General features: G+C 37.8%; 1 protein-coding gene across 1 annotated transcript in view; it reads right to left on the bottom strand.

Moving 5' to 3' along the window:
• GALNT1 (polypeptide N-acetylgalactosaminyltransferase 1) overlaps nt 1-15,567 on the bottom strand; it is a 62,300-nt gene that overhangs the window by 4,982 nt on the left and 41,751 nt on the right. The window contains exons 8-11 of the mRNA XM_036229964.1: nt 15,162-15,342; nt 14,170-14,309; nt 3,180-3,278; nt 2,578-2,712 (exon numbers count right to left, since the gene is read on the bottom strand). Of these exons, the coding sequence (XP_036085857.1) occupies nt 2,578-2,712; nt 3,180-3,278; nt 14,170-14,309; nt 15,162-15,342 (555 nt within the window). The remainder of the gene's footprint in view (nt 1-2,577; nt 2,713-3,179; nt 3,279-14,169; nt 14,310-15,161; nt 15,343-15,567) is intronic.

The raw sequence follows: 15,567 nt of genomic DNA, 5'->3' as shown, positions 1-15,567 counted from the left end.
GCTGCTCGGAGAACCCAGCCTGCAACACTAAAATTTTATCTAAGGGAAAACGCTTTGCAAAGTGCTCCAGAAATTTCAAAATTTTACACTCATAACTGTTTTTTTCTAAATACCCTAAAGCCTAAACCATCTCTAGCTCCTTAAATTTCTAGTCATTTACTTTTGAAAGAACAAATGTGGCCACATCACACCATAAAAACTGGAGACCAAATGCCTGCTTTCCCAGCCTCCCTTGCAGCTGGGGGTTACTATGGGATAAATTTCTAGACCATGGGACAGAACACAGTTTGCTGAGGGGTATCCAGGAAAAGCTCTGGCTTTTCTGATAAAGAACAATACATGGGATAGTAAAACATTCCCTCTACTCTTCTGGCCTTGAGTAGGGGTGTGATAGTGGGAGCTGCAGCAGGCATCTTGTAGCCACAATGAAAAGCCTAGGTTATTGCAGCAATATTATCCCTGACATCACTGTGCCACTGACTCCATACCAGAAGCCACTCACCTCCAAGACTGATTTGTTTATGCTACTACAATGAGGTTTTATGTTACCTAACTGATATATTGTCATTTTTCAATGAACATGTAATGGGGAGGCTTTTTAATTTTTAAAATACTTTGGTTGTTATGATGACTGTGGGATGCCACTGGCACTTACTGTCCGGAGTCAGACTCTACATCCTGCAGTACATGGGGCAGCTACACCCCAAATGGCAGTACCATGGAAAACCCTGGAACAGAACATTGAGGCTATTTCCAATGGTCGTATTAACTGAGCTTTGCTATATTTAACATTTTTATTATAGTTTGACACTGTGAAGAGAGACCCAGGATTTATAAAACATGGTCTCTGCCATCTAGGATCTAAAAATCTAATACTGGAGAAAAGACTGATAGATAAAATAACTGCAAAGAAGCACAGCATTACAGGGGTCAGAGACAATTATAATTATATTATAATTTTTGGGCTGGGATTCATGGAAGTGATGTCAAAACTGGGCCCTGAAGAATGGGTAGGATTTATTAGGCAGAAGGAACTATATGTATGACCTTAAATGCAAAGAGGGTATACAAGGTATATTCAGGAACAGGTAAAGTAGATCAAAGTTTGTATATGACACAGTACAGGGAGAAAAGATCAAAGACAGTTTGGACATCTCCATTTAAGGGGCAGAATGAAGAAGAGTGAGGCAAGCAGATGAACAGAGAGAGAGTTAAGAGAAGAAACAATAGTAGGGCATCTAGAGAGTTACACCTAGAGAGCAGGGGCAGGGGGTGACATTTTCTTTTCTACGTTGCATGTGGACTTTACGCAATGATAATTATAGCTTTTATCCTGCTCTTCAAAGGTTACAATTAGCTATCTGTCACCTGTTTGTCCAGTTGCCTTAATCAAGTTTTTTCGGTGTGGAGACTAATCAATGCTAGTAGGGTATCAACATTTTATATGCCCAATAATCTGGAAGGGAAAAACAAGTATTTCAATATACATAATTTGTGAACTTTATTAATGTAATGAGAATAAATGGCTCAGAAAAGCTACCATTAATTTTACACAGAGGAAAGGAAAAATGACCTTGAGTTCTCTGTATATACTAAGTGTATTGTCAAGGGCTGTCATCTGTTGGACTAAAAAGAGCAAAATAAATCTCCTGTCTCAGATCTAATGATCTGAGCATTTAAATATATCAGCTTAGCAACAGTAAATGCTATAGAGAAGTTAAGGAAAAAGAGACAGGAAAATTCCTAGCTTTGCATCCAGGAGCTATTTCCATACAGTGTCAGGCTGAGGTTGGAACCAGGGTTGAAATACCGGAGGCACAAGTGTTGGCCATTTACTCACCATCATACAAATGCAGGAGAAAAGTAGAATGGTCTATAGAAAGCAAGAGAGGAACAAAAGTTTGTCCTTATGTGAAGAACATTAGTGTTTGTAAGCAGGAAAAAAAAAACAAAAACAAAAAAAAACCGAGAAAGACATCTTAAAGATGCAGGTGCTGGTTCCAGAACCATACAGCAAAAGCACAAGTTGGGTGGTTGGCCAGATACGAGGCCAGAGGGAGTGGCTTACTGGAGATGCTTTGATTGAACTAGTATGTTCGCAGTGCCTGTATGTGAGTGAGTACAACATACAGTGGGTGAGGAGAGAGAGAGGCTCCAGAGGAAAGTAAAGATAAATACGGAAAGTTTTGTTATCACTAAAAAATCATTACGAGCCGAGAAATTTCATTAATTGAAGCTCACATTTTACTTAAATGTTTAAGTAATTTAAAAAGCCTACTTACTGCTCTATTTCTCCCATGCTAGCCTGCAGAGCTTAAGGACACCGAGGGAAGAGTGGCTACTTAGTGACAACAGGGACACAGGGACTGGAAGCAAGCCTAACTTAATTATTGGGGTGATTAAACATGTTTATTTTACTAATGTTATTTTTCTCATTGTCAGATTTTAAAGTATAAGAACAAGCTGATCTATGTTCAAATTTCCCAAGAATTCATTTTTTTAGCTATAAAGTATATAAATATACCCAAAGGCACAGAATTTTATATATTTTATCCTATATGCAAATAGATGACTTACCATGGGATCATACTCCCAAAGTTGGTTGCCTTTTAGATGGTGGCATTTGAGCATTGTGACTGGGCCATTAAGTTTGGAGACATCCAAGCAAAGGTCATCTGTTCTAATTTCTTTGTTGGCAGTATAAGAAAAAACCTGAAAAATGCATGCATGTAAACTTTAACAGTAAAATTAGTCAACATTTTATATGCCCAATAATCTGGAAGGGAAAGACAAGTATTTCAATATACATAATTTGTGAACTTTATTAATGTAATGAGAATAAATGGCTCAGAAAAGCTACCACTAATTTTACAGAAGAAAAGAAAAATGACCTTGAGTTCTCTGTATATACTAAACGTATTGTCAAAGGTTGTCATCTGCTGCACTAAAGGTGGCAAAATAGATCTCATGCACAGCAATGTAAATACAGTTCTCACAAGAGTCCTTTTACAAATGTTTCATTTAAAAAAATAATCATTATTTTTTAGACTGAAGGCTCCCTTCTCCTAAAGGTCTTTAAAGATAGGAAAATATTTCTTGAATGACATCATTAGATAAAAAAGATTAAAGCAAATCCAAAAATTATCCCTTTTAAAGCTTTGGTAAAATAACATACTCACCTGATTACCTCCCATACCATGACAGTTAAAAATTCCAACTTTTTCATTCTCTTTTCTAGCCATGTTATCTAGACACTGATTTGTTTCCACATTTCGTATCTATGAGACAATAAAACATCAGGAGTTAAACAGGTTAACTAGGCAGACACACACATTAAAATCAACCTAAAGTTTCCACTATACTATAAAACAACTTCAAGTTCTTGAGGTAAGGGCTCTGAGTTAGTGGGGGGAAATTGCTGTCTGGCTATTTATAATTTTGTGGTCTGGAAAGGTCTGTTTCTATATATAATTTCTGTGTTTCAGGGAAAAATCTTTTAAGAAATTATTTCTTTCAGTTTCCCAAGATGTTCTTCTAGGATTTGTATTTAGTTCAATAAACTCTACTTTGCTTAATAATTTAAAGCAATTTAACAACTGCCCATAGATACTGTTAACCACCAAATTAAGGGACATTAGTTTTGCCAATTACTCTGAAGACTTAGAAGACTTGTGGTGGGTATTTTCTAATTAGAGTTTGGAGCTTAATTGGAAGCATAAGCCTGATGTGGTACAAACACAACCCTTTTTAGATATCTGTCAGTTACATAAAAGGAATTTACATCAGCCATAAAAATTACGAAAATATTTTAAGCAATGCCCCCTTGATACTTTATTTCCTCTTAATCACTGCAGTTTAAAAACATACTGTAAACTAACAGACATTTGTAAGTCCTAAATCTGTTCCCATGGATGGTACTGCTAGCAAGTGAGCCAGAAGGAAGATATGTGACAAGCTCTATCTGTCATGTCATGCAAATAGAAAATAAAGTAATTTATGTGATTAAAGTAGGGGTAACATTAAAACCACAAATAAGCCATTCGCTTTGATAAACAAATGTGTTCTCTACATGTTTTCCTAATATTTTAATAAGGCACTAACAAGCCCAGATGCATTTCTTTTTTCTTGTTAATTTACAAGGACATAGGTGTGAAAAACTATATTATTCACAGGCGGTCAAGAATAGAAATTGGGGTTTTGGCATTAGGTTTAAATCCAAATGATCCAAACCTTCTGAGATCAATTTCCTAACAGTAACTGGGAGATAATGTTGGCTTTTTGCTGGTTAGGTGAGACAACGCATCCATACCTACTTCCAAGTCTAGCAATAGTAGACTTAGAAACAGTAACAATCTGCATTGTCACCTTATTGTTAGTCACCTCCATCTGGCTATTCCATCAACCTCAAAAGAGGATTTTCCAGCCTTTTAATGGTGATACTTCCTCATCCCAATATTTAATGTGTCCCTGCCACTCCACTCCTGACCTTGAGAACTGCTATCTAAAGCAAACATTATCGTTCTTCCAAAAATTCCCCTCTTCTCCTGATATCTTATTTTTGTTAATAATCCCCAAATTTGTCCAATTACTCAAGATGGAAATCTCAGGGTTCTTTTTTTCCCTGGGTCTAACACATCATAGCGGTATTCAGAAATTCTTAACCATGTAATTTACATTATTTTTTAATCCATTATTTCAATTCATAAACTTATTACCTCGTAGATTTTAAAACTGAAAAGCCATATAAAACTGAAAGCAACAAATGAACAAGACAAACAAAAACTCATAGACAAAGACAACAGTTGAGTGGTTACCAGAGGGAAAGGAGGGGAGAGGTACACAGGGGTAAATGGGGTCAAATATACGGTGACAGAAGGAGATTTAACTTTGGATGGTGAGCATACAATGCAGTATACATAGGACTTATTATTGAACTGTACACTTGAAACCTATATAATTTTATTAATATCACCCCAATGAATTTAATTTTTAAAAAGGTTTTATAGTGCTCACTTTGGCAGCACATATACTAAAAAGAAGGTTTTATAGTTAGATACAAATTGCATAAAACATCTTTCTGTGGTATTTGATGATTATGGCTACTTGAAAAATAATTCAGATTATGACAAGATGTATCTGTATCAAACAATTATGTCCTTGTACTTCTGGAAAAAATTATAAATTGTCCATCCAGTTTTTTTCTTTCAAATATAGACGTAAAAGTTGCTGAAGAAAGGTAATAAGTGCTATAGAAAAGATTAGAGAAGATGAGAGAAGACCCAATGTCTTCTCTCTCGGTTTCACTCTTTCTCATATGGAATGGCCTTTTGGTTACCTAATTATTTCCCTTTTACCAAACTCAAAATTAATTAATACAATTCTCCCCAAATATAATAGGGTTTTCTATCACTCTATAACTATCTTATAATAAACAGTTATTTTGTTTCCATGGTTGATGTTGCTAATTACAGCCAATAAATTATGCATATTCTGGCTAGGCATTGTTCTACGAGTTTTGTATGTAACAGTACATACCATCCTTACCAACATTCCAGTGAGTAATTTGGGGTTGTTTTCTGACATGAGAGATCTAAGTCTCTATTCCTTAAGGTCACTACTGACCAAAGGTGTTAAGAGTAGAATTTCTTCCAAGAATTAGAAACCACTGATTTCCACTGACTGTTAGAGTGACAATGCACCTTGATCAGCAAGATGTGGCCAGTGAGGCCTAGCTGAGATGGGTGGTCAGGGACCTGACAGCACTCCTAAAATGCAGGGGAATCCTGGAGCGATGTCCTACACATTTGAGGTGATGCAGGAACTTCTGTAAGAGGGCGGCTGATGAAGTTTTGGTCCCTGGGTGCCTTTAACATTGAAGGCAATGAGATTGTTTGGCTCAACAAATATGTGGTATCTCTGTAGCTGAAGGGGACATCTGCTCTCTGGGGTGGTTATTCTACACATTGGATGGCTAGAGAAGAGTTTTCAGAGACCACCTTTCTTCTGATAGGAATGTGTAAGTTAATTTCTCAAGGACATGAAAAACAAGGATGACTCAGGGGTGAGTTTTAGGAACAATTCTGTCCTTTTGGATGTCAGTTAATGTGTTTGTTTGGTGGGAGTTAACTTTGAAAAGTCTTTGAAGAAGAAAAAAATTAGGAACATTTTCTAAGAATGTTGAATCAGACATTCAAAATCCAAATTCCAAATAGCTTTAAGGCTTTGTAACCAATTACCAGCTATTCTAGTGAGGTTTGGAAGATAGAAAAGCTGATGACATATACTTGCCCCCAGGTTTATATTGGGATGCAAATAGGTACTGGAGTAGGTTATCCAATATCTATCTGACACTTCAAAAAATTTATTGAAAAAAATAACACTTAGAAATGTAGAATGACAAAGTGCAGGCATGTTATCAAGGCAAAAGAAAAGACATGAAAGATTTAAGACTGGCTAATGCATGGATGTTCTAATTAAATGTCAGGAAAACTTCTACATTGTATTTCTAAAAATGGTAGGACTAAAACAAAACAAAACAAAAAGCGGGAACCTTCTGATAAGTTAGACAGTATTTAAAGTTTAATCTAAGAAAAAGGCTAACTTCTGGGTTCTCTCACTCTTTAGAGGACTCTGTCCCTTCTTTTGGCATATACATAGTGTGGATCAACAAAGATGTTCAGTGGTCTTATTGCATTACCAATTCCTTCTAGTTTACTTGCATTCCAAGTTATATCTTATTACTATTTTGGAAAAAGAAATGAGAGAAGTCCCCTTGTTTGGTAATATAGTACTTGGTGATCATCAGGATCTCTAATGGCAACTGAGATTCTAAATTATCAAGGACCCTTAAACTAAAAGATTGATTTGCTATTGAAAAATAAAATTTTTCTAAACTAGAGTAGATACTCGTGAATATAAATATGATCCTGATATTCTCCTAACACCACAGGAAAATAAGTGAGAGAATAGTTTGGGAATGTGATATAGCACAGCCCTATGAAAGTTGTTTTAGGAATGTACCTATTCTAAATTATTTGAGAGTAAAGATAATCAGAGTATATACAGTAGTTGTTTTTAAAACACTAGGTTTGACAAGCAAATATGGACATCTCAAGTTAGGGCCTTGGCAGGGAGAAAAATGTGTAATGATGGCAAGATAGATGGATAACCTCCTGTGTTGGCTATCTGTGTTAATGTCTCCAGCACTGTCCAACAGAACTTTGGATGATGGAAATGTTTTATATTTGTACTGACCAATATGGCAGCCACTAGCCATGCGTGGCTATTGAGCACTTTATTATTTTTTTCTTTTTACTTCTTGCTATTGAGCACTATTATATGTGGTTAGTGTGACTGAGGAACTGAATTTTAATTTAAATAACTGCATGTGTCTAGTGGCTACTATGCTGGATATGCAGGACAAGATGCTGACACATAGGAAAAAGTCTTCCACCTTTTTTGAGGGCAACTTGTCAATGACGACAGAGTGGAAACATTCTAACGAAGCTTATCACATCCTTGGCATGCTGAAAAGCATGCAGAAGGGCCCAAGTTTAGTTCATACGTTCTGGAATCAGTAGAAGCCCTAAGGAATCTAAATAATGTTAAGGGGGAAGGTTAGCGGGCGAATGGTCCTTTTTACAGTATTTGTTTACGACTGAGTAACACATCTTTGCTTATGAAGCCAGACTTGCCAGTGAGCCAAACCAAAACAGTTGGAGGCACCATTACAAACGTGAGAATGCTAGAGGGTGAGTTGTCAGAAGCAGGAAGTTTTCTACTTGAATCACAGCAATACCTGGACTAGAGTAATCAGGGGGAAACAGCCACACTTTCAAGGTGTGTGGAGGCAGATGCGCAGAATTGAGAGTGGGTTTGGGGACATGCAGACCTGGGCCTCACTCCCAACTCTACCATTACCAGCCATGAGATCTTGGCAGATCAGTACTTTAAGACAGTGATTCCCCAGACCATGTTCTGAACAACAGTGTCTAGCCATGTATGGACACAAGTGCCACCAAAAAAGGTTTTGTGATCAAAGGTTTGGGAAATAGTGGGTTAAATTTAAATAGGTTTAATATTGAAAGACTTCTCAAAGCCTACTACATGCTGTGACTATTGGTAGCGGTAGGGACTGGTGGTACAGGATGTAAAAAGCAGTATTTCCCAAACATTTTTGGCGACAAAATTAAGTCCCGCCTTTCTTTCTAATTAAGCACTTTGAGGAACCTCAGGCATCAGCACTCTTTACACAGTAACTGAGAAATATTGCTATGGGAACCTCATTTTCTCATCTGTAAGACAGGGATAATGCTCTTTCAGGTTTGCTGAAATCTCTCAATGATGTAACACATACAGACAGAGCCCTAGAAGAAACTGATACATAATAGGTCCAGAATAACTGTCCATTTCCCTTCCTTATCCACAGATTAGTAACTCTTCAGCTCCTCTGAAGTAGCAACTTAGGTGTACACAGCTATCACTAAAATACTATATTTGACCTTAAGAGTTGAAAATAATTGTGAATACACTCATTCCTGGGAAACAGGCAATTAGAGCCTAAATTTCTTAATTTCTGCTATAGTCTCCTCCAGAATCTCTTGGTACCTACATTAGGGTGGACAACATAAGCGGTTAAAGGATTTTTGGAATCTAGTATAATGGAAACTGAAGTTGCTATTTTACTCTGTGACGTAAGGTAAAGATGGGTTAGATATGAGAAAGTACGAGTGTTAAAGAACACAGCTCTCAAGCCAGACTGCCTGTGTTCATATCCTGTTTCTTCCATTTTATGGCTATAACCTAACTCAAGCTTAAACCATTTACTTATGCCTCAATTTACCTACCGTGAAGTGGGGATAACAGCACCTAAACCTCAGTGTTGATGTGAGGATAAAATGAGTTAATATTTGTAAAGCACTCAGACTGGTACTTGACATGGAGTTCAGGCTCACTAAATCTTAGAAGTAATCAGATCTACCTGGACTGATCAGATCTAATTGGTCAGTCCAAAAAACTGGCTTACACATCAGAAGTCTGGATTATTTGCTTTCTATGATGGTTGTTTAGAATACTCATCTCGATTAACAACTATTGGGTATCACAATGAAACTCATTTATTCAGTTCCAGGTCCTATAGGAGCCTATGAGAGTTGGACTCAGTGAAGCCAGAGACTAAATTTATACCTTTTAATTTCCCTTTCTACTCTAAAATCCTATTTCAAGTTCCCCTAGGCCCTTTAAGTATGACAAAATATCCTTGAAAGGCTAAAATCCAGTCTCTAGTGAAGGAAGGCTCACTGAAGTGGAACCATGATCGCAAGCCTAAGATCACTGGCTGCACTGTGGCAGGTGCTCGAAAACAACCCGGCACCAGAAATCAGTTTCACCTGGATAGTGTGGCCTGTTTATAAGGTGTATAAGCTTAGGACCAGCTGCTTAGTTAATAAGGCAGTGACAAGCAGGCCACAGAGGGTTAAATCTGTTTCTTATACAGAAAACTAGCTGCCAAGAGGCAGGTAGAAGGCAAGTTTGCCTTGGCAATCATCTACATGGGTTAGACAAATGGTTCTTTGTAATATGCCTATATTCTGGCCCAGCTAACAATGCCTCCTAGATCCCAAACTGGGTCAGTTCAAAGTAAAAAAACACTATTTTTCATTCTCTATTGTAAAGGCAAGTTATAGGAGCAACTGCTATAAATCTTCCCACAGCACATCACCCTCCCCAGGCCTTTCTTGACTAGAATGAGGCTACAGAAAAGGGAACAGATGCTCATAAATGATGCAAGAAACGCTGCATATTCCTCACTTGTTTGAGAGTGAATTCCTTAAAGCACAACAAAGTTCAGAGGTAGGACGCATTCAACCTTGAAGCAGCCTCAGTTACTACTAAGAATGAACACGAGAGTCTGTGCTTGCCCTAGCACGGGAGAAAATGCAACCAGGTCAAATGGTTTCACTCTCACCACCATCCAGTCCCTTCTGTGATCTATTCGCTCACCCATAACCTATGTTTCTACTTTACATCTCTCCCTCTTTCCTCCAAACCCCCATCACCAATACCTCCTCTTTACTCTTACCAGTGTGTTCACCTGACAAAACAAGTAATCAGAGAACTTACACTTCCACCACAAAATACCAGTTTCTATTCCCAAATTTACAACTGACCTGCACAAGTCCCCACTCCCTCTACCTTCCTTCCTATTGCAATGGATGAACTGCCTTCTCCCCTTGTACCCACCTCCCTATCTTTACTTGTAACCTGGGGCTTCTCCGTCCCATCTGACTACCACATGACTCTTGCAATCAGTGGTTTGTTTTTACCATCTTCACATTTTATCTTTTGGGTCATTTGCATGAGCACACAGTTTCATTGAAGCAAAAATAACCAGAAAAAAACCCTTTTTTAACCCCATATTCCTCTCCAGCTACCACCCATTTCTCTGCTCTTCTTCACAACAAAATTCTTGTAAGACTTGTCTACACACGTGATCTCCACTTCCCTTTCTCCCTATCTCCCTTGAAGCTATCGGGGATTTTGTCCCTACCAATCTCCACTGGAACCCTCTTGACACAGTAAGATGGAACCTACCTACAACTACTCCCTTGCTGATCCAATGACCAATTCTCAGTACTTGTCTTACTTCTCTGTAGCAATCAATAGTCAATCACTTCCTCTTTCTTGAAAGAAGTCCATCACTTAGTCTCCGTGATATCACTTCCTTGTTTCTCCTATTTCAGTGGTCAGTCTTTTGGGCTGATTTCTCATCTTCCTCATTTCTAAACTGCGGAGTTCTCTGTGGCTTGATCCTCATCCCTCCCCTCTTCTTCATCTACATTCATTCTTCCCAAGGTGATCTTATGAAGTTTTGTGGTTTTAGAAACCACTTACATACTAACAACCTCTAACTTTAGACCTCCATCCCCAGCCTCTCATCCGAGCTGCAGATTTTTTTAATGCAGCTGCCTACCCAGTATCTTTACCTGGATCAAATTTAACACGTCCCAAACAGCACTGTTTCATGCCTCTGTACCTGCTGTATAGGCTTCCCCTTTTCAGCAATGCCAACCTCACTGCCCCAGTTTCTCGGGCTAACTCTTAATTATGATATAATCCTTGACTATTCCTTTCCTTTCACCCACACACTAGTTTCTCCTCTTGTTTCCAAACAGTTTTGCTTGACATAGCAGGCAATCTGATGCTTTTCCAATGAAAGTTTGCTTGTATTTCTTTATGGATTCCTGTCTTACTCAGAATAAAACCCAATGTTCTTACCATGGCCTAGGAGCTCTATGTGATTTGATTCTCACTAGGTCTTGACCTTATCTTGTACTACCCTTCCCCTTGTCACTCCATTCCAGACACAGGCCTCTCTGCTGTTTCTGGAATGTGCCTAGAAATTTCCCCAGAAATTAATATGGCTTGCTCATTCACTTCCTTCAGTGCTGTGCTCAAAAATCACCTCGTATAGAACTTTTTCAATTACCTTACGTAAAAGAGCACCACTACTCACACCCACCAGTGATTCTCTATCCCCTCTGCCTTTACCACCACCTGACATATACTTTTTTAAAAAAATCTGTCATCTTCCAGAGACTGTAAGATCCACAAGAGCAGAGGCTTTATTTCTTCCACTGCTATATTCCCAGTACTTAAAACAGTACTTATCACACAGTACTCAAATACTTGTTGGAGGAATAAAAGGAATTAAGAGGTGACAACCCTCTAAAGACTGGGGGATGACTTTTCCTGAGTGTCAGAAAGATTCAGTCCTGGGATAGGGCTTGTCCACACGTATCATTTGGTGCTGTGACTTAAAAAAGGAAATCTTGTCCTATCACTCTCTCACAGGAGTTGTTGTTTTCCCATTTGGCTTCATGTGCTTTCTAAAAGTCAGTCTCATAATTAAAAGACAATTATAGCTCGACCCAGTAAAAACAAAATTCCTTTACTATAAGCAATGTATTCTAGACTGTTAAAAAACTGATGGTCATAAGCAGCTAAAATGATTTATAAACCACTCCTGGGTTGTGACCAGAAAACTGAAAATCACTGTCTTGATCTAATAAATAAAAAAGGGGACCTTGGAAAGTTAGATTGTAAGAAATGAGACCTAGAATCTTCATGGCCTACCGGTTTGGGGTATTATTATACTGTAGTAGAGAAAAAAAGGAGAAACACTGCTTCTCAGTAGGACATAGTAACCCAAAACTTATGCTCCAACAGCTAGGGGGAAAAACAGTTAAATTACAAAAGTCCTGGTTCTGAGGCTGCTGGAGAGCTATGAAAGCAATTAGGATGAAGTGTGCTATAATTCCAGAGAGGGAAGAGCCCTTGCTAGGTGAGAGCTGACAATCATCAGTTGTCTTCCTCTATAAGAACATTTGCTGATAGTGCAGGCTGAGAACAGGGTGTGACCCCAAACACCTTTTCTCTGGGAAATAGCACAGTGGTGTTTTGGTCATATGACAAATTAAAAATTAAGCCCCAAATGCAAGGCTATTTTCCTGATGAAACATTTGCTGAGCTCTGGGTGAGCAGGAAGCTGGGGCTGGAAAGGCAGAATGAAATCTTCCACAATCCCTGGTGCTTAGGAGACAAATTCCTGCTAGAAAGAAGACCTGCAAAAATTAACTAGTGTCCCCACTGAACAAGGTGGAATGCTAAAGTACTATTTTCAAAACCTCAGGTAAAACTTTCAGGGTTGAGGATACAGAGACCCCTGCACGCCATTATTAAAAAGCTTTGGAGGACCAGTCCTAAGAAACACGTGAGCCAGAAGTGGGCTGAGGCTTCCTAAAATTGTAACCCAGTCCCAACTAGCTCAATCCTTATTAAAGGTTAAACTGTGTCCCACTCCCCTCCAAATTCTTATGATGACATAACCCCTGGTACTTTAGAATGTGATGTTATTTGGAGACAGGGTCTTTACAGAGGTGATCAAATTAAAATGAGGTCATTTGGGTGGAGCCTAATCCAACATGACTAGAGTCCTTACAAAAAAGAGAAATTAAAAGACAGACAGGCACACAGGAGAATGCCATGTGACGATGAAGGTGATGTTTCTACACACCAAGGAACACCAAAGATTGTCAGCAAACCACCAGAAGCTAGGGAGAAGCAGAGAATAGTTCTTCCCCACAAACCTCAGAAGGAATGAAATCTGCTCATGCCTTGTTCTGAGATTTCTAGTCTTCAAAGATTTCTAGTCTTCAAAACTCTGAGATAATAAATTTCTGTTGTTTAAGCCACTCATAGTTTGTGGTACTTTATTATGGGAGTTCTAGGGAACTAAAAGAATCCCTGACTTGATCAGACTCCTGAGCCAAAGAGGACTATTTGGATTTCCTATACACTGAGTACAGTTTTGGCTAGGAGGGAGAATGTATGGCTACAGATGTTTTAGGTATACTGTGGAAGAGGGGCACAAGAGTTTCTTGTGACTACCTGGGTAGTTATACCAGAAGTTAAGAAGATAAGTCTGTCTCACACCACACCCTATATTATGGGCACCCATAAAGATGCAAAGGCCAAACTCCAAAGCACACCTAATTGTGTTAACTAATTGTAAGTATTATTAAGCACATTATTTATTTAAGGTTTCAAGAAAATTTGCTCCCTGAATTTGAAGAACAATAATTAAAGTCTATCATCAGAAACAAACATGCTTACCAACCTTCTTTCTAACCTTCCTGCCCAAACTGAGATTTAGAACTCCCAAAGAGAAAAAAATGAGTGCCCAAAATAATTAATTATAAATGGTCTTTCAAGTTTCCTCATCAGTTCTTTATAATTTTTCTTTAAAGGTCCTCGAGCTTTGATTCAGGCTAATTAACACACTAGCACATTAGCTTTAAGAGTATATGGTTTTAACTAAATGGGTCAGTTTATTGAAATAAGAAGTCTATCAAAGAAGACAATATATTGTAACAAGAGTCTAACTGTGAAAGGCTAGGAGTAGAGCATTCTTATTTTAATAAAATATAAAATGATAAAAAATTAACAAGGTTTCAAATTATGAAGTTGACTGTGTCAACTAACAAGAACTTCCCCACCCTTGAGGTTATGTCATTTTAATATGCAAGTATTCCCTTGTTGGAAGTTTAACCTCTATTGATTTTGATAAGTGAGAACATAATAACCACATAGAATACTTTTTTTTCTTACCTCTCCCAAAGAGAAATAGTGACGTGGAATTTGAGAGTCAGGATAAATATTCTCCAGGTACCAAGAGAAAGGTTTGCATTGGAGTTTGTGTCTCAGACCAAGTCTTGATGCTATATCTCCATAATCTACCTTGGTAACACCTGTTAAAGGTAATGAGTGAATTACTGTTCTATTGGGAAACACGATTCTATTTATATGTTATATCTAATAAGCCAGATGAATGGGAAAAGTGGTACCACTGTGGCAATATGTGACTATACAAGTGTTATACCATAAATCTACCTCTCAAAGTAAAAAACAAGGAAATAATGTATTTTTTAAAAAAATTATGTGAGACTGATATACATGCTAATAGTATTACAAATATATGGAATCAGAAAATTTAATGTTATGGCAAAAACAAAAAATCAAGATTTTGCCCAAATATTAAACAGAACAATTAACTATTCCCAGTTAGGTTTCTCTCAATAACTCACTGAATTGTATACTTTGCCACCTGACAGTTTTGTGGTAATTTAAACATGAGAATGGAATGGTAATGTCAGGCAGATTTATAGCTAACGGAACAGCTATTCCCACAAAATTCTGAAGGGCAAAGAATAATTCCTGGAGAAAAGTCCCCTGAGGCACAGTACAGGGGTTCTGCGCTTACCTTGAGATATTTAACACTTTCATATCAACATAAAATGTTGCAGTTATGTTACAAAAAAATTAAAGATAAAACCCAAAACCCCACACACATGGATAACACCTGGACTAACAATAATTTCTGCAATACTGACCTGGATAATTTATTATTATTAATATACCAGGCATTATTCTAAGTGCTTTTAATACTGTGTGTGATTTCATTTATTCCTTACAATGACTTATGAGATAGGCGTTTTGCCTTTGCTCAAAGCCTCTTTCCATCCCTTCTCACCTATCCTCAATGCATTAGGATAAGGGACAAGTAAGTTAGTTTTATATTTCTGATGCCAAATAATGCTAACCTGGAGAAATTATGTAGAAGAAATTCTTGAATTCATCCATCCACACTTCTGCAAGTCGTCTATTGTTTTTATTGATAATTTGCCCTGTTCCCCCTGGAAATGTGTAAGGTGTAGCTTTCCGAAACACATGTCCAACATGTGAGCAAGTAACAATCTCCAAAGTTCCTCCACACTGCCAAATCTGAAAACAATATCCAAGAGGACTGGTTTTAAACACTGATAGTTAAAAAATCTGTTCATGTCTATCGAGTTTCAGACTTGGAATTTCACAGAATCAAGGCATACAGTGGAGCTCCTGTTACCTGGTCACAAAGCCAGTGTTTCCTTAGGAGCAAACTGTTCAAGGTTATAATTCAGAAAAGACAGGTTAAAGGCTAAATACAGAAAAGACATGAGGTCTAGAGCA

This window comes from Rousettus aegyptiacus, unplaced genomic scaffold (genome assembly GCF_014176215.1).
Source record: "Rousettus aegyptiacus isolate mRouAeg1 unplaced genomic scaffold, mRouAeg1.p scaffold_m13_p_12, whole genome shotgun sequence".
NCBI classification, from domain to species: Eukaryota; Metazoa; Chordata; class Mammalia; order Chiroptera; family Pteropodidae; genus Rousettus; species Rousettus aegyptiacus.
This window is presented reverse-complemented; position numbering and strand designations above follow the sequence as displayed.